This window comes from Poromitra crassiceps, assembly GCF_964638095.1.
Source record: "Poromitra crassiceps genome assembly, chromosome: 29".
Classification (NCBI taxonomy): domain Eukaryota; kingdom Metazoa; phylum Chordata; class Actinopteri; order Beryciformes; family Melamphaidae; genus Poromitra; species Poromitra crassiceps.
In genome coordinates, this window is record NC_139641.1 from 12,257,088 (window position 1) to 12,277,649 (window position 20,562).

At 43.0% G+C, this 20,562-nt stretch overlaps 1 protein-coding gene across 1 annotated transcript; it reads left to right on the forward strand.

The window, feature by feature from the left end:
* Positions 1–1,708: 1,708 nt before the first annotated feature.
* LOC310800261 (uncharacterized protein) lies at positions 1,709–17,296 on the forward strand (the record flags this gene model as incomplete). Its single annotated transcript, XM_083662838.1, has 2 exons — positions 1,709–3,375; positions 15,631–17,296. The coding sequence occupies 2 exons, from the start codon at positions 1,709–1,711 to the stop codon at positions 17,294–17,296; spliced, it is 3,333 nt and encodes a 1,110-aa protein (XP_083518964.1).
* Between the last annotated feature and the right edge of the window lie 3,266 nt (positions 17,297–20,562).

A 20,562-nucleotide genomic window follows, 5' to 3' on the forward strand; every position in this document is an offset into this window, starting at 1 on the left:
TGCCTCAGCAATATGAGAATAAAGGCTAAATATGAAATAAGATTAGACACACAACACACTAAGTATAAGGATAAAGATTACATTTACTGTTATGTGTTGCTTAGTTTCACTTACTAATAATGTGAATGTTCATTTTTCCAGTATTATTTTCAACTGTGTATTGTGAGAAAATTGTGTTTTTTTGTTACAGTCAGTGAGGTCATTGAGGCAAAGTTGAACTATTCCAATTATATTTGTATCATCTTCACTTCATATTCACCTTATGTAGAAGAGACCGTCTGGCCTGAGAGACTAACAGGAAGTGTAACTACAAACTACAATATTTACACTTCCTGTGACTCATAATGTGAGTCAAACTAGGTTTGACCTGGTGACTCAGACTAGTATGAGCAGGTAAAACAGCTTTGAACAGGCACTGTCTGAGCCCAAGGTGATCAACGCAGGTGTCCCCCAGGGATGCGTGAGTTCGCCCCCTCTTTTTACAGTGTACACAAACGATTGTAGAAGTATTCATTCAGGAATTTTCGTTATTAAATTTTCAGACGATACTGCCATCTTGGGTCTTATAGACACAGACACAGACATTTCGAGTTATAGTCTGGAGGTCGAAAGGTTTGTACAGTGGTGTGAGGACCATCACCTCATTGTAAATACAAAAAAAACAGAGGAAATTATTTTTGATCCAGGGCACCTGGGGGATCATTCCCCAGTGTTAGTCCACAATGCCCAAATTGCCCAGGTCCATTCATACAAATACTTGGGTGTACATATTGACTGTAATCTGTCTTGGAATGTCCATGTAAACTCTGTGTGCTCTAGGATCCAGCAGCGACTGTACTTCCTGCGACGACTCAGGGTGTTTGGGGTTGGACAGAGGATTTTGTTATTATTTTATCATGCTGTTATAGAGAGCATTTTTCGTTACGGTATGTCTGCTGGGTTTGGCAACTTACCAGTTAAGCTGAAATCACAAATAAATAGACTGGCTCATACTGCAATGAAAGTGATGGGGGTGAGGGAGCACCCCTCCCTTCAAATACTCTTTGAGGAAACTGTAATCAGACAAGCTAGGAAGATCATTGCTGACCCCTCTCATGTCTTGTATTCAGAATACGAACTGCTTCCATCTGGCAGGCGTTACAGAGTCCCAATCAAGAACAAAAAAAGACACCTCAACAGATACAAATACTCTTTCATCCCTATATCAGTCAGTCTCCTAAACTCAGGTCATAGGTAATGTATTGTTGATTGTACTGTAAATTATTGATGTTTGCACTTTGGTTGTGTATTTGCACATGTCGGCACTGGTGTGCTATGCACTATTGTTTTTTTGTTGTTGTTTTTGTTATGGCACTGTGTACCTATGTGGCAGCCTGTATGTCCAAGACAAATTTCCCTCGGGACAAATTAAAATAATCTTGAATCTTGAATCTTGAACAGGAAGTCGTGATATAATGGGTCAAGTGGGCGGGGCTGCATGAGGTGAATTATAAACAAGGTCAAAGTCTTCCTGGTATGAAACACCTGATAACTCCTCCCTCTTCTTCCTGCTCTCAAACAGCACTGAGCCAGTTCAACGAGACCATTCACCACAGAGCAGCAACAACACCAAGAAAAGGAATCCATTTTTGGTTTGGAAACAGAGCACAACTTTGATCTGTTGTGAGAAAGTGAAACTAACTGAGATTCACTGTCACTGAGAAGTGAAATGGCGCAGCAAGGAATTCAGCTGGACGAGGCAATATTCTGCTGTTCGATCTGTCTGGATCTACTGAAGGATCCGGTGACTATTCCCTGTGGGCACAGCTACTGCATGAGCTGTATTAAAAACCACTGGGATGCAGAGGATCAGAAGAACATCCATAGCTGCCCCCAGTGCAGACAGACCTTCACACCGAGGCCTGTCCTGATGAAAAACACCATGTTAGCAGAGTTGGTGGAGGAACTAAAGAAGACCGGACTCCAAGCTGCTCCTCCTGATCGCTGCTATGCTGGACCTGGAGATGTGGGCTGTGATTTCTGCACTGGGAGAAAGCTGAAAGCCCTCAAGTCCTGTCTGGTGTGTCTGGCCTCTTACTGTGAGCAGCACCTCCAGCCTCACTATGATGTAGCTCCATTAAAGAAACACAAGCTGGTGGAAGCCACCGTGAAGCTTCAGGAGAACATCTGCTCTCGTCACGACGAGGTGATGAAGATGTTCTGCCGTACTGATCAGCAGTGTATCTGTTATCTCTGCTCCGTGGACAAACATAAGGGCCACGACACAGTCTCAGCTGCCGCAGAGAGGACAGAGAGGCAGAAAGAGCTCGGGGTGAATCGGCAAAAAATCCAGAAGAGACTCCAGGGCAGAGAGAAAGACGTGAAGGTGCTACAACAGGAGGTGAAGGCTATGAATCTCTCTGCTGATAAAGCAGTGATGGACAGTGAGAAGATCTTCACTAACCTGGTCCGTCTCATTCAGAAGAGAAGCTCTGAGGTGAAGCAGCAGATCAGATCCCAGCAGAAAGAGGAAGCGAGTCAGGCTGAAGAACTTCAGGAGAAGCTGAAGCAGGAGATCTCTGAGCTGAGGAGGAAACACACTGAGCTGGAGCAGCTCTCACACACAGAGGATCACATCCACTTCCTCCACAGTTACCCCTCACTGTCACGTCTCAGTCAATCTACAGACTCACCCAGGATCCATACCCGTCCTCTGCACTACTTTGAGGATGTGACTGCAGCTGTGTCAGAGGTCAGAGATAAACTACAGGACATTCTGACAGAGGAACGGCCTAAGATCTCATTGACAGTGACTGAAGTGGATGTTTTACTGCCACAACCAGAGCCCAAGACCAGAGCTGACTTCTTACAATATTCACATCAGATCACACTGGATCCAAACACAGCAAACACATGGCTGTTTTTATCTGAGGGGAACAGAAAAGCAACACACATGAGAGAAGCACAGTTATATTCTAGTCACCCAGACAGATTCACTACCTGGCTTCAGGTCCTGAGTAAAGAGGTTCTGACTGGACGTTGTTACTGGGAGGTGGAGTGGAGCGGGGTTTTTGTTAGAATAGCAGTCTCATATAAAGATATTAGCAGAACAGGAGAGGTTGAAAGTATATTTGGATTCAATGACAAGTCTTGGTCATTACAGTGTGACAGCAGTAGTTGTCACTTCATACATAAGGGTATCGGAACTCCCATCTCAGTCCCTCCCTCCTCCAGAGTAGGAGTGTACCTGGATCACAGAGCAGGTGTTCTGTCCTTCTACAGCGTCTCGGAAACCATGACTCTCCTCCACAGAGTCCAGACCACATTCACTCAGCCTCTCCATGCTGGACTGAGGTGTTCTGACACTGGAGACACTGCTAAGTTGTGTAAACTCAAGTAGTCAGCAGTCAGCTGCAACATGTGAGCTTCTGTTTTAACTGACGTGTTTTTGTCTCCATCTTTGTTACTCAGTGCTCAGTGCTGTCATGTTTCCACTCTGCACTTCTCAGAGATCACTTGTTGATGAAGTTTCAGTTTGTGTTGTAGGTGTGTGTGTGTGTGTGTGTGTGTGTGTGTGTGTGTGTGTGTGTGTGTGTGTGTGTGTGTGTGTGTTTGTGTGTGTGTATTTGTGTTGTAGGTAGGCGTGACCCCAAATAGTCAATGATTCGTTAGAAGGAGCCTGATTCCACTGCCAATCTCACAGTCAAATAGTAATTTATTGCTTGGTTTCTCCCGTTAGATTGTGATTCTACATGTATCCTATTTTGGTTGAAGTATCAGTCTATTAAAACCATAAACCAAGTCCCAATTAAATCTTAGATAGATAGATAATCTTAGAAAAAAGAAAAGAATAGTCAAATATTCTTATTGAACAGACAAATCTGATTGGACTGACAGTCATTGTGAGTCAGGTACAGCTCTAGCTCTCTCTGTTATCTACCCAGTTCTTCTAGTTGATTTCATTTCATTTATTTGATCATTTTAAAAAGAAGTATTATGCAATATAATGTAAGGCACCTGGTTAAAAAGCAACCATGAACAAAACACGAGAATGTCCAAGACTTATTTCCTTATATTATTCCAAACAATCCATAAGCTGTTGTTTGGTCTATATAATTTTGTTTTCTTTGTCGCGTATTTGTATTGCTGTTGTAGTATTTCCTGCTGTTTCTGTTCCACTGCATGGGCCTTACTGGAGCAGCACTACAAGTCTTCCCTTTATTATATCTGAATAGTTGTTGATATGTCGAGTTTGTTCCCGACATTTTAACTTTTTAAGAAAACTGAACTATAAATGTAATCATTCATATTATTATAATCAATAGGGAGATCACTCATTGTTTTGTTATTTTTATTTGTTTGTAAATGGTACTGCTCCACACTACATGGGCTCGCAGATAGGCATGGTTCATACTCAGAATGGACACAACAGTGTGCGCTCATGTATAGTGCCACGAGTGAACTCATGTATAGTGCCACGAGTGAACTCATGTATAGTGCCACGGGTGAACTCATGTATAGTGCCACGCAGGGACGTGCAGAGAACATTAGAGGGGCAGGGGCTCAAATTCCTAAAAGGGCACTACAGCCGCCGTCCGGAGGGCGGCGGTGGAAATTTGAGGCAATTTGAAGGCCAATTTAGGGGTATAACTCATTTTAAATATTCCGATTTTAACCAGATTTGGAGGAATATCTCATTTTAGGATGAGACTTTGACAAACATACATACCTGATTCACGTTGACTGACTGATATATCTGTCAGACTGTGTGCGCCTGTGCTGCTGCTGTCCGTCTGCATGGTTGCTCTGAGTGGAGTGCGCACTGCTGGAGTGGGTGGGGACGGGCCACGTGCGTTTTTGGGTTGGTGCCTTCAGGGGCGGTTTAGAAAAACACTGCTCCATGCAGAGGCCTATTACAAATGGTGCATTCAAGGCCAAGAGAGCTCGGAAAAGGCATTTCTCTTTGAATGCTGCCTTCAGTGATGGCATGGAAAGGGCAATTTCCATACAAAGCATCATTAGAAATGCATTCATGGTCAGGAAAGGGCACTTTTTATTTTATTTTTTCATGTGTCTGAGCTGTTTGTTTTGTTCATGTGTTGTTGGAATGAAAATGAAAAATGTATTATAATAAAAAATAAAAATAAAATAAAAAGGCACTTTTTACAGACTGAAAAAAAGGCAGGGGCTCAAGCCCCCTTTCATGTCTATGTGTGCACGTGCCTGGTGCCACGGGTGAACTCATGTATAGTGCCACGGGTGAACTCATGTATAGTGCCACGGGTAAACCTGAAGGTCGTAGCTCCTTTCTTTACACAGGGACGTTACTGTGGAACAGCCTTCCACTAGGCATCAAACTCTCAGAGTCTAGAGGGGGTTTTAGAAGTCAGGTCCATGCTCATCTCTGGAGCAAAGTGACTGGGTAGGTTAGTAGGCCTAATTAGCTGGTCCTGTGAGCATAATGTGTTTTACTGTGATGACTGTTTTATTCTTGTATAAATGTTTTGATGTCGTTTCTAATGTAATTTGAGTGGGACTAAAAGGGATGATTTTAGGATAGGTTCTCTTGAAGTACCATATTTATTGGTGTCTAAATCTATATTATGTTTGTGATTTTGCTACAGTTTTTTTAGATGACTATATGTTTTGTGTTATTGTCTGTCCTGTTTTTTAGAACATCGGGGACCATGTTGGAAATAAGTGTTTACACTTTGACATGCTATCCCTTGGATCTTGTTGTTGTCTCTATATCCATTAATAAAGTCAATCAATCAATCGATCAATGGTTTTGATCCACAGTGCTGACATGCTGCTTTAACAGATGGTGTGGATGAAGTGAATGTTCTGTTGATGGAACAACAGAACCAGAATCTGGTACCAGCTTTGAATGACTGAATGTGTGAACAAAGTCAATGTTTGCACATATGTGACCTGCTCTGACCAAATCAGTCACATGTAGCACTGGCCCGTTTGTGTAGAAACGTGATTTTATGATTTCTTTTAATTTTGGCTGTTTTGGGGTTTCACCAGATTTGAGCAAAATAAAGCATTGGCTTTCATTCTGTGTAAAGATTATTGTGAAATTCAAAGATTAAATATAGTTTTGCAGCTCATAAATTAAATTTAAGTTTAGGTTATCCTTTATTTATCCCCATGGGGAAATTCATCCTCTACTAGGAAGTAGGAACCTTCCTAGAACTAGGAGCAGTGGGCAGCTGCAGTGCAGCGCCCGGGGACCAACTGGTTATTTTGCCAGTGCCTTGGTCAGGAGCACTGACAGGAGTCTTAACCCTAACATACATGTCTTTCTTGATGGTGGGAGGAAACCGGAGCACCCGGAGAAAACCCACAAGGACACGGGGAGAACATGCAAACTACACACAGAAAGGACCTGGGACGGACCGGGGTTCGAACCCGGGACCTTCTTGCTGTGAGGCAACAGTGCTAACCACTGAGCCACCGTAGTAGAGTGTAGAGTTACCAGCAGAACTAGCCTACTTTGTCAATTTTTGAGGTTGTTTTTCTCAGAAACATAGTTTGGAAACAGTCACGACATAAAGCGGTGTATCTCACTCAATCTTTGGAGTACAAAGATCACTTTGATATCAGCAGAAAGCTTACCTTCTCCTCTTTCCAACAGAGTATAAAACTCAAAATGTTTGTTGGGGTCAATGTGACTGATTTTGATAGAGCAGGTCACATTTTGCGATAAAGGAACGCACGATAAACACTGCCATCGTCGAGTGGTGGCCAGTGGTGACTGATGGTCATAAACCACTGATGATGTCATACCCACTGATGTCATGCACTGATGTCATGTCTTCAGTGACGCGTACGGACCTCGGCACTGTCGTGCCACTGACGACAGTAAAGCACACCCTCAAGTCTAATATTACTTAAATGACTCCATATGTCTCCATATATATTATTCCACATTATTATGCTTCTCAAACCAATCTAACTGCAGTTTAAATACTGCAAGCATGTAAATACGCTACACTATAGCAAGATCAAAGTGAAAAGAATGTTTTAAACACATCGGCTAGAAAAAATATAACCTATCCCTGGCTGGATGTCATGATGAGATTAGATTGGTGAAAGTTTGGGCAGAATGATATCGTTTTCTCTCGCTACCTTTTCTTCTCCCCCGCTGCACAGGTAGGATGATGCAACAGCCTCTGAATGACAGGGGCTCAAAACTACGGTATAACAACTTTTTTTTCATCGGTCATTGTGCCTGTCTGACGCGTGAGAGAGAGGGAGTGAGAGAGAGAGAGAGTGAGATGGCAGAGGAGAGCCCATATCTCCGGCGCACTGAATAAGGCCTGGTTTTGAAAAGCGCTAAGCGCTAAATTAACGCCAGGGGGGAAGATAGCGTTAGGCCGGTATGTAAGGCCGAAACGCCCATTCTGGCCTATTCTGGCACTGCGCCACGCCTCTTCGGCGTAAAGCGCATTTCGGGGCCTAAAACCATGACGCTATCTTCCCGAGGCAAGCGCAATAAGGCGCGTTTTTTTTTTTGCGTTTAACGCCAGTTTTAGCGCCTAAGGCCAGTGGGAAGATAGGGGCCATAGTGTACACATGTATAGTTTATTCAATCTACTTTATTGATATGAGCGCTATACGCTGGGTACTGACACTAAGACAAATTCCTTGTATGTCTTATTGTGGCAATAAAGTGATTCTGAGTCAGGTGGCGTTTACACCTGCCTCTGAATGGTCACAACTAGGGATGTCCGATATTATTGGCCAATATTAGCATAACAAATTCATATCGGAAAATATCGGTAGGCTATCGGTTTTCATGCCGATCATTTTTTTTTTTAACCTTTTATTTATACAGGCGGAGTCTCACTGAGAGCAATGCTCTATTTTTCAGGAGCGCCCTGTTCACATTCACACACACATTCACACCTGGAAGCTGACCAGTACAACCACAGTCTGATCTGCTGGCCACTGAGCAGCTCCACTGGAGCGGTTGGGGATAAGGGCCTTGCTCAAGGGCACCTCAGTGGTGGTAATGAGGGAGGGGCAAGCGCTGCTGATAATAACACTTACAACTTTAACACAACATGCATATTATATATTAAACTCTTCAGCTACTTCTGCTCTCACAAAAGTAGGAAAGGAGTTAATTTCACAACAGGAGATATTTACCTGAAATTTTGGTGAAAAAAAAGCCAGCTTATATCGGTATCGGTTGATATCGGTATCGGAAATTAAAGGTCCCATTCCGTGCAAAAGCAGTTTTTACTTCTAAATGCATATATACTGCTGTCATCCCTCCCTGTAATGAGTGGTCACAACCTCAGAACTGCCACAGTTGGATTTGTCCCTATACAGCTCTCTCCTGCAGTCTCCTTCAAGCCACGCCCCTTACAGTCTGTTCTCCCAGACGGGTTATAGTCTAGGGAAAATAAGGTTTGACCTTAAACTAATTGCAACAGAATTTATTTTCACATTTTTATGTTTATATTGATGCCCGAAACACTATATTAATACGTCAAAAAAATGTTTTTTTTTTTTTTGACCGTGGGATGTGCATCTAACCCTTTTACATCTCTTATATAAATATTGGAGCCACCGAACGTGTACAACCCATTCCACCGACCCACTAAGTGGCGACAGTGCTCTCCCAGACTAGAAAAAGCAGAGCCAAAACTGCAGGGGAACGCGCGATGAAACCATTCTCATACTGTAGAATGGATTGGCGAAAACGCTTTCGCTTTCGCGCTGATTGCTGGCGGTGAGGGATTGCAAATTTGCATAATAGATTACGGGTGGAACACACTTTGAAACACGCAGCATAAATAAGACCAGAATCGCAAAAGCTTCATCAAAGCTCTCAACCGAAACTCCAAGAAACGAGCGAGCCCATCCAGACTTGCCCAGCGGCCGCCAGCAGACAGGCACAGCAGCAGCAGCAACAGAAACGAGCTTGTGACACGCCCGCTGCAGCCAAGAAGAACACACACGGAGGGAGGAGTTTGAAGGAGAGGGGTGTTTCCTGCTGTTATGGAGGAAATTACTGTTCAAAACTATTGTTTAGATGTCTGACGTCTTACTGATGCCAAAAATGAATGGTTAAAGTGACTGTTCTATCGAATTTCACAAAAAGCTATTTATCTCAGCTTAAATTTTCAGACGCTGAAACCATGCTGTATTCAAGTGCTAATGCCTACATAACTACTAACTCTACAAACTAACTCTTTTAGACAGAGAAAGCACACATTCTATTAGTTCTTTTTAGATATTTTGTGTTCACAAAATCTTAGCAGAAAAGAATCCTCAGGTCTTGAAAGATGAGCCAGAATCCTCAAAAAAACCCTCTGGCAGAAGCTACCTACAGTAAAAAAAAAAACAGCTGGCAGTGAATGTGTTAACTCATTGAGTGCCAGCCACTTTTGGAGAACGGACGCTCCCAGTGCCAGAGTTTCAGAGCTTTTTTCAGTGATTTCTCGAGGCCCACAGAATATTGTGTGATATTACTATGTAAACAATGAACACGCAAAAAGAACGATGAGACTCTTTTCTATCATCAGCAAAAACAGGTTTATTGATATCATTTTCCGTTCTTTAGTTATCAGCCGGAGAAGATAGCTTGATTTAACAAAAAAGAGCCTTTTTTTTCTAGAAGCTGAGATAATGGCCCTTTTGTGAAATTAAACATTTCAAACACATCACTGACTCTGAAGCTAATTTTCTGATGTAGTCACACCTCAAAAATAATTTCCTTCAATAAAACAGTGAAGGCCAGGGAATTTTGTTTGGCAGAATAATATTTTTAGCTGCAACCAGCAGCGCTGGCCCCTGCGTGCGCTGCTGGTTGCAGTTTCTTGCTGGTCTTGATTTGCTGCTGGTGGGCATCGGATATTCTGGCTTGCGTTTGCCAACCCTGTCCTGCTGCCTGGGTCTGTCTGGGTGTTGTGTGTGTGCTGCTCTGCGTGCCCCCTTCCCCCCCCCCCCCCGCCTCGCCTCAACTGCACACTCCTCCTGTATGGGAGGTGGCTCTCTGCTGAGTTTGCTCTCCACTGTGAAGGGTGCGCGACATCCAGTTTTTTTACAGCTTCCGCGTGTGTTTGTCACCGGCTCCTATGCTTCCAGTTGAGAATAATAACTCCACGGCTGATCATGCGAATGGGCTGTCGCAGCGCTGTCGCAGCGGACATGGAGGAGCTCAATTGTGGGAGCAGATTGGCTGCTGCTGCTGCAGGCACATCTAACGTTAAAACGCTTCATGCATATCGATGCATACGGATGCGATGCGATTTCCGTTTCCACAACGACTTATTCTCTGTTTTTCTCTGCCTTTCTGTTAACCTGGAGAGCACTGTCGCCACCTAAGGGTTCTGTAAAATAGGTTATAGACCTCCAATAGCTATAATAGTTGTACAGGAGATGCGGAAGGCTTTGATCGACGTCCCACCGTCAAAAAACGCATTGGACGTCGAAAGACGTCCGTGGCACTCTACGTCACTATTTAATTGGACGTCGAAAGACGTCCATGGCACTCAATGAGTTAAAAATCCCAGAAAATCCCATTAGTGGAAATATGTTAAAATTACATTTTTTCAAAATGACTGCCATTATTAAAATGTTGGCCATATCTTGACTCCAACTAGACCTAGAATTACAAATTTGGTGTCTATTTCCACATTTTTGGGGGCAAGGAATCCACAGAAATGGTTGTTGAGTCTCTAAGTAGAACAGATTTTTATTTTCTCATGTAAGTATGTAGTCGTAATACAACATGTCATTTCTCACAATGTTAGCTACAACTTCGTATTTGTTAATCATACACATTTTGGGTGATACCCATTACCCTTGGGCATATTGAAGTGCTTGCCATTGAAAAAAAAAGTTTGTTGTTTCATATTTCCAATTAAAAATGTGTTACGGTAATGAATTTATTCCCTCACAGTGTCTCTAAAAGTGTCTGGAAATACATAAAAAATGAGCACATCTATCTATCTAAGGGAGCTAGGGCTCTGTTTCTTTGTCTGTTTGTCTGTCCGTCCCACTGATGACATCATCTCGAGCAATTGTGATGCCATCAGTGATGTCACTCGAGCAATTGTGATGTCATCAGTGATGTCATAAATCCTTCCTGGCTCACCCTATATAAGTGGAAGCAGTGTGTCTTTTTACACGCAAGCATCCAGTCCCATAAAACACCACCAGCAAGCATCCAGTCTGTCCATAAGAGGAAAAAGCAGCTCCTGCTGGTATATCAGTTGTGTGACCCCACAGACCTGCAGCGTAGGACCGAAGAGATACAAACTCCCCAGGTGGCTATTAATCGCTCAGCCTCCCTCTCCATCTAACATCAACTCCACCAGTACCTCATCCACGCTACAACAGTGAGGCAACAGGCAAGTAACTACTACTTTTGTTTGTGAATATACTGATTCCTACTTGTATTGTTGTGAGATGCCTCGCAACAAAAAACAGAATGAGATGATGAAAAAGCTACATGCTGCAAAGAAACCTGAACTTGCTTTGAATCCCTTAGTTTTAGCTATGCAATGTTCTAAGCAGACTGGATGGCATGCAGCAGAAGCAGATGATAGAACGCTCATCCATAAGAGACTTGAGACTTGACTTGGACTTGTGACCAAAGACGTGAGACTTGACTTGGAGTATAGCTAAAATACTTCAGCCTTGACTTGGGGACTCTAGCTCAAAGCCTTGAGACTTGCCCGGCCACGACCCATTGCTGCGCAGCAGCTATAATTGTTTATTTATGTTTGTTTATTGTTTATTTGCACAAAGAAAATGAATAACAACAGATAGTACCTTAGAAAGTATCTTAATTAGCTATTATTAAGCTATACCTATTAGTAAGCTATTAGCTAACTAGTAAGTGCTTATTAAGCTAGCCTACTTTGAATGGTAACACACAAAGACTGTCATTGGTAACAGACGATAAATGGCGGTCAACTTATCCATAACCTTCGGATATGGAGAATACTTAGCCTACCTGTCCACTCGTCTGCATGTTTGAGCTACAACTTGTGCTGTGCCTTGCCAAAATCAAATTGCCTCCAATGCGAAGCAGCTGCTTATGCGAGCTGCAGGGCTAGCTCAGCGAGCTGCAAGGCAGGCGAACTCGCGTAGGGTGCAAGATGCCTAGTGGATTATAATTTCAATTTGAATGGTGAAATTAGATCCTACTTGATATCTTTGAGTTTTGCTATGAGTTGTACCATGTTCATGAGAATCACACACCTGTGGCATTCTCAATCCTCCCATAGGACATGGATGAAAGGCCAGGGGGTCTCTGATTTTGGATATTGATGTGTCCAACTGCTGCTATGTCACAGCTATCAGAGGTACTGGTTTGGCTCTCTGGTGTAACTCCAGCTATAATGCCCATAACATGGAATGTGCTGTGGCCATCAATGGTTCTGATGTTATGGTCCAATAAGTGGGCGGGCGGTGTGTGTGCCACGATTGTGATGTCACGATTGTCATGTATCAGTGATGTCATCAGTGATGTCACTTGAGCAATTGTGATGTCATCAGTGATGTCACTTGAGCAATTGTGATGTCATCAGTGATGTCACTTGAGCAATTGTGATGTCATCAGTGATGTCACTTGAGCAATTGTGATGTCATCAGTGATGTCACTCGAGCAATTGTGATGTCATCAGTGATATAATAAATCCTTCTGTGGTGTTTTATGGTAGTTGGCATCCTTTATGTTGCATTACCGCCTGGCTGAGGCTTTATAAGTGGTTGGAGTATAAGTAGGGAGAAGAGCACAAGTGGTAGGCTACATCATCTCCAGAGTAAGTGTTTATTGTTTATTTATGTTTGTTTATTGTTTATTTGCACAAAGAAAATGAATAACAGATAGTACAAGTATCTTAATAAGCTATTATTAAGCTATACCTATTATAGCTAACTAGTAAGTGCTTATTAAGCTAGCCTACTTTGAATGGTAACAGACGACTGTCATTGGTAACAGACAATAAATGGCAGTCAACTTACCCATAACCTTCGGATATGGAGACTTAGCCTACCTGTCCACTCGTCTGCATGTTTGAGCTACAACTTGTGCTGTGCCTTGCCCAAATCAAATTGCCTCCAATGCGAGACTCGTGAGTGACATGACTATGAAGTTATGGTTTGCGATGGCTGTCTGAGGGAACAAGATGTGCATGAAAACTCACCCTTTTCCACCAACTATTAGAACATATTAGCCACACTTACATTTTTTATGTTTTGTTTTGTTTTGTTATGTTACAGTATGTTTGGTAGAGCTTTTCCCTAGCCCCACCCCTTTCCTGACCACACCCCCTCCCACCTCCCACATACACTCCCCCTGATACACCTGTCCATGCCCCCTACCCACCTCTCGAATCCAGACTCTCTACGACCTTCCTATCCCTACCAACGGACTCTTTTCTCTAGCCCCGCCCCCTCCATTGAGCCGACCCGGATCAGATCCGCTCCAAAATGTAATGGGTTCTTCCTTGGCCCACGCTACACCCTTCCAGCAAGTTTCATGAAAATCGGCCCAGTAGTTTTGCCGTAATCCTCCTGCTAACAGACAAACGGTCAGACAAACGGCACCGAAAACATCACCTCCTTTGTGGAGACAATGCCAATTTTGAGAATGTTCCACTACTGGGATTTTCTGGGATTTTCAGTATGTTAAATTGGAAGGTTTCAAGAGCTGAATACAACACAAATAATTTCTGTTGCAATTTGTTTAAAGTCCCTGGAAACCAGAAATATTTTATTATTATTTAGCATTTTGAGTTCATCACATCACAGGAGCCTATGTTAATAAGCCACCAGCCAAATTTGAACGATGATGAACGTCGCAAAGTATATAAATTTAGGTTTGACAGTCTGGCAAAAGTAATGAGAATGAATTATTTTTTAGAGTGTATTTTCTCCCGCGGAATGTGTGGGCGTGTCCCATCTGCAGCAGCCTCCGAGAGAGAGAGCGCGAGACAGAGGGGGGGAGGGAAACGGAGAAAGAGAGAAAGAGAGATCGACACACACACACCGTGCATGTGTGTGTGTGTGTGTGTGTGTGTGTGTGTGTGTTCGTTGCTCGGAGAGGGACTCTTGCTGCGACTGCACAGCGTGTGTGTGTGTGTGTGTATGTGTGAGTAACCTCGCGTCACCAGGCTGTGTGTCTCTCTGTGCTCTCTCTCACACGAGAGGAGAGAGAGAGAGAGAGAGAGAGAGAGGAGAGAGAGAGAGAGAGAGAGAGAGAGAGAGGAGAGGAGAGAGAGAGGAGAGAGAGAGAGAGAGAGAGAGAGGAGAGGAGAGAGAGAGGAGAGGGAGAGAGGAGAGAGAGAGAGAGAGCAGCATAGCGCTCGGCACAGAGTGGGAGGCAGACGGACACTGAGGGAGCGCTGTCACTGGGGGCAAAGAACGGACAAAAGGAGGGCAGATTGCGCACGTGTACAAAGGTTATATAGAGCTTATGACGTCATAAGCTCCTGCATTTTAGCACCTCGCGCACTGCTCTCTTCAATGAGGAAGTATCTTGTAGAATCTTGTAAAAAAGTGTCGATTTTAAGGCTTTGGGTTGAAAGTATTGTATAATAATTTCGGAGGCAGACAATTACTAACATAAGACCCTAAATAACATAGTTAGAACGTTTTTGTGGATTTTGGTTTCCAGGGAATTTAAGGTTGGGTCATTTTTTCTCACAGATTCCCTAGACTATACGTGTAATTGATAGTTACTTGTCTGACTAAGATATATATCGTAATGAGCAATGTGTCTTGCTCTAAATTGTATTGTGTGTGTGTGTGTGTGTGTGTGTGTTGGTGTGTGTGTGTGTGTGTGTGTGTGTGTGTGTGTGTGTGTGTGTGTGGGTGTGTGTATGCTTTGAATCATAATAATTCATATAATAACAGGTAGCAGCAGTTAAAATACACAAGGCAAACAGGATGTTTCTTTCCAATGTCACAGCAATAAGCAGTGGCTGATTTGGCTGCCTCAGCAATATGAGAATAAAGGCTAAATATGAAATAAGATTAGACACACAACACACTAAGTATAAGGATAAAGATTACATTTGCTGTTATGTGTTGCTTAGTTTCACTTACTAATAATGTGAATGTTCATTTTTACAGTATTATTTTCAACTGTGTATTGTGAGAAAATTGTGTTTTTTTGTTACAGTCAGTGAGGTCATTGAGGCAAAGTTGAACTATTCCAATTATATTTGTATGATCTTCACTTCATATTCACCTTATGTAGAAGAGACCGTCTGGCCTGAGAGACTAACAGGAGGTGTAACTACAATCGTAAGTTCCGATGGTATTTACACTTCCTGTGACTCATAATGTGAGTCAAACTAGGTTTGACCTGGTGAGTCAGACTAGTATGAGCAGGTAAAACAGCCGGTGTTTTTAAGAGGAAGTTGTGATATAATGGGTCAAGTGGGCGGGGCTGCATGAGGTGAATTGTAAACAAGGTCAAAGTCTTCCTGGTATGAAACACCTGATAACTCCTCCCTCTTCTTCCTGCTCTCAAACAGCACTGAGCCAGTTCAACGAGCCCATTCACCACAGAGCAGCAACAACACCAAGAAAAGGAATCGATTTTTGGTTTGGAACAGAGCACAACTTTGATCTGTTGTGAGAAAGTGAAACTACCTGAGATTCACTGTCACTGAGAAGTGAAATGGCTCAGCAAGGAATTCAGCTGGACGAGGCAAAATTCTGCTGTTCGATCTGTCTGGATCTACTGAAGGATCCGGTGACTATTCCCTGTGGGCACAGCTACTGCATGAGCTGTATTAAAGACTGCTGGGATGCAGAGGATCAGAAGAACATCCACAGCTGCCCCCAGTGCAGACAGACCTTCACACCAAGGCCTGCGCTGGTGAAAAACATCATGTTTGCAGAGTTGGTGGAGGAACTAAAGAAGACCGGACTCCAAGCTGCTCCTCCTGATCGCTGCTATGCTGGACCTGGAGATGTGGGCTGTGATTTCTGCACTGGGAGAAAGCTGAAAGCCCTCAAGTCCTGTCTGATGTGTCTGGCCTCTTACTGTGAGCAGCACCTCCAGCCTCACTATGATGTAGCTCCATTAAAGAAACACAGGCTGGTGGAAGCCACCGTGAAGCTTCAGGAGAACATCTGCTCTCGTCACGACGAGGTGATGAAGATGTTCTGCCGTACTGATCAGCAGTGTATCTGTTATCTCTGCTCCGTGGACGAACATAAGGGACACGACACAGTCTCAGCTGCAGCAGAGAGGACAGAGAGGCAGAAAGAGCTCGGGGTGAATCGGCAAAAAATCCAGAAGAGACTCCAGGGCAGAGAGAAAGACGTGAAGGTGCTACAACAGAACCTGAAGGCCATGAATCTCTCTGCTGATAAAGCAGTGATGGACAGTGAGAAGATCTTCACTGAGCTGGTCCGTCTCATTCAGAAGAGAAGCTCTGAGGTGAAGCAGCAGATCAGATCCCAGCAGAAAGAGGAAGCGAGTCGGGCAGAAGAACTTCAGGAGAAGCTGAAGCAGGAGATCTCTGAGCTGAGGAAACACACTGAGCTGGAGCAGCTCTCACACACAGAGGATCACATCCACTTCCTCCACAGTTACCCCTCGCTGTCACGTCTCAGTGAAGCTACAGACTCACCCAGGATCGATACCCGTCCTCTGCACTACTTTGAAGATGTGACTGCAGCTGTGTCAGAGGTCAGAGATAAACTACAGGACATTCTGACAGAGGAATGGCCTAAGATCTCACTGACAGTGAGTGAAGTGGATGTTTTACTGCCACAACCAGAGCCCAAGACCAGAGCTGACTTCTTACAATATTCACGTCAGATCACACTGGATCCAAACACAGCACACATACGGCTGTTATTATCTGAGGGGAACAGAAAAGCAACAGGCATGAGGGAAGCACAGTCATATTCTAGTCACCCAGACAGATTCACTGACTACTGTCAGATCCTGAGTAGAGAGGGTCTGACTGGACGTTGTTACTGGGAGGTGAAGTGGAGCGGGTGGGTTTCAATAGCAGTCTCATATAAAGATATTAGCAGAACAGGGAGTGAAAGTGAAAGTCTATTTGGATACAATGACAAGTCTTGGACATTAGATTGTGGCAGCAGGAGTTGTTACTTCAGACATAACAGGATCAAAACTCTCATCTCAGTCCCTCCCTCCTCCAGAGTAGGAGTGTACCTGGATCACAGAGCAGGTCTTCTGTCCTTCTACAGCGTCTCTGGAACCATGACTCTCCTCCAGAGAGTCCAGACCACCTTCACTCAGCCTCTCCATCCTGGATTTTGTTTTTATTGGATTGAAAGCACTGCTGAGTTGTGTTAACTCGAGTAGTCAGCAGTCAGCTGCAACATGTGAGGTTCTGTTTTAACTGACGTGTTTTTGTCTCCATCTTTGTTACTCAGTGCTCATTGCTGTCATGTTTCCACTCTGCACTTCTCAGAGATCACTTGTTGATGAAGTTTGAGTTTGTGTTGTAGGTGTGTGTGTGTGTGTGTGTGTGTGTGTGTGTGTGTGTGTGTGTGTGTGTGTGTGTGTGTGTGTGTGTGTGTGTGTTGTGTTGTAGGTAGGCGTGACCCCAAATAGTCAATGATTCGTTAGAAGGAGCCTGATTCCACTGCCAATCTCACAGTCAAATAGTAATGTATTGCTTGGTTTCTCCCATTAGATTGTGATTCTACATGTATCCTATTTTGGTTGAAGTATCAGTCTATTAAAACCATAAACCAAGTCCCAATTAAATCTTAGATAGATAGATAATCTTAGAAAAAAGAAAATAATAGTCAAATATTCTTATTGAACAGACAAATCTGATTGGACTGACAGTCATTCTGAGTCGGGTACAGCTCTAGCTCTCTCTGTTATCTACCCAGTTCTTCTAGTTGATTTCATTTCATTTATTTGATCATTTTAAAAAGAAGTATGATGCAATATAATGTAAGGCACCTGGTTAAAAAGCAACCATGAATAAAACACGAGAATGTCCAAGACTTATTTCCTTATATTATTCCAAACAATCCATAAGCTGTTGTTTGGTCTATATAGTTTTGTTTTCTTTGTTCCATATTTGTATTGCTGCTGTAATATTTCCTGCTGTTTCTGTTCCACTGCATGGGCCTTACTGGAGCAGCACTACAAGTCTTCCCTTTATCATATCTGAATAGTTGTTGATATGTTGAGTTTGTTCCCGACATTTTAACTTTTTAAGAAAACTGAACTATAAATGTAATCATTCGTATTATTATAATCAATATGGAGATCACTCATTGTTTTGTTCTTTTTATTCGTTTGTAAATGGTACTGCTCCACACTACATGGGCTCGCAGATAGGCATGGTTCATACCCAGCATGGACACAACACCAGGGCCAGTGTGCGCTCATGTATAGTGCCACGGGTGAACTCATGTATAGTGCCACGGGTGAACTCATGTATAGTGCCACGGGTGAACTCATGTATAGTGCCACGGGTGAACTCATGTATAGTGCCACGGGTGAACGGTGTAGCTCTGAGCTCCTTTCTTTACACAGGATACTGTGGAACAGCCTTCCACTAGGCATCAAACTCTCAGAGTCTAGAGGGGGTTTTAGAAGTCAGGTTCTTGCTCATCTCTGGAGCAAGGTGACTGGGTAGGTTAGTAGGCCTAATTAGCTGGTCCTGTGAGCATAATGTGTTTTACTGTGATGACTGTTTTATTCTTGTATAAATGTTTTTATGTCGTTTCTAATGTAATCTGAGTGGGACTAAAAGGGATGATTTTAGGATAGGTTCTCTTGAAGTACCATATTTATTGGTGTCTAAATCTATATTATGTTTGTGATTTTGCTACAGTTTTTCAGATGACTATATGTTTTGTGTTATTGTCTGTCCTGTTCTTAGAACATCGGGGACCATGTTGGAAATAAGTGTTTACACTTTGACGTGCTATCCCTTGGATCTTGGTGTTGTCTCTATATCCATTAATAAAGTCAATCAATCAATCGATCAATGGTTTTGATCCACAGTGCTGACATGCTGCTTTAACAGATGGTGTGGATGAAGTGAATGTTCTGTTGATGGAACAACAGAACCAGAATCTGGTACCAGCTTTTAATGACTGAATGTGTGAACAAAGTCCAATGTTTGCACATATGTGACCTGCTCTGACCAAATCACTCACATGGAGCACTGGCCCGTTTGTGTAGAAACGTGATTTTATCATTTCTTTTAATTTTGGCTGTTTTGGGGTTTCACCAGATTTGAGCAAAATAAAGCATTGGCTTTCATTCTGTGTAAAGATTATTGTGAAATTCAAAGATTAAATATAGTTTTGCAGCTCATAAATTAAATTTAAGTTTAAGTTATCCTTTATTTATCCCCATGGGGAAATTCATCCTCTGCATTTGACCCATCCTCTACTAGGAAGTAGGAACCTTCCTAGAACTAGGAGCAGTGGGCAGCCGCAGTGCAGCGCCCGGGGACCAACTCGTTATTTTGCCAGTGCCTTGGTCAGGAGCACTGACAGGAGTCTTAACCCTAACATACATGTCTTTTTTGGTGGTGGGAGGAAACCGGAGCACCTGGAGAAAACCCACATGAACACGGGGAGAACATGCAAACTCCACACAGAAAGGACCTGGGACGGACCGGGGTTCGAACCCGGGACCTTCTTACTGTGAGGCAACAGTGCTAACCACTGAGCTACCGTCCTAAAATGTAGAGTTACCAGCAGAACTAGCCTACTTTGTCAATTTTTGAAGTTGTTTTTCTCAGAAACATAGTTTGGAAACAGTCACGACATAAAGCGGTGTATCTCACTCAATATTTGGAGTACAAAGATCATTTTGATATCAGCAGAAAGCTTACATTCTCCTCTTTACAACAGTCTATAAAACTCAAAATGTTTGTTGGGGTCAATGTGACTGATTTTGATAGAGCAGTGTCTTTCCAATGTCACAGCAAGAAGCAGTGGCTGATTTGGCTGCCTCAGCAATATGAGAATAAAGGCTAAATATGAAATAAGATTAGACACACAACACACTAAGTATAAGGATAAAGATTCAATTTGCTGTTATGTGTTGCTTAGTTTCACTTACTAATAATGTGAATGTTCATTTTTACAGTATTATTTTCAACTGTGTATTGTGAGAAAATTGTTTTTTTTTTGTTACGGTCAGTGAGGTCATTGAGGCAAGTTGAACTATTCCAATTATATTTGTATGATCTTCACTTCATATTCACCTTATGTAGAAGAGACCGTCTGGCCTGAGAGACTAACAGCAAGTGTAACTACAAACTACAATATTTACACTTCCTGTGACTCATAATGTGAGTCTGGTGACTCAGACTAGTATGAGCAGGTAAAACAGCTTTGAACAGGAAGCTGTGATATAATGGGTCGAGTGGGCGGGGCTGCATGAGGTGAATTATAAACAAGGTCAAAGTCTTCCTGGTATGAAACACCTGATAACTCCTCCCTCTTCTTCCTGCTCTCAAACAGCACTGAGCCAGTTCAACGAGCCCATTCACCACAGAGCAGCAACAACACCAAGAAAAGGAATCGATGCACAACTTTGATCTGTTGTGAGAAAGTGAAACTACCTGAGATTCACTG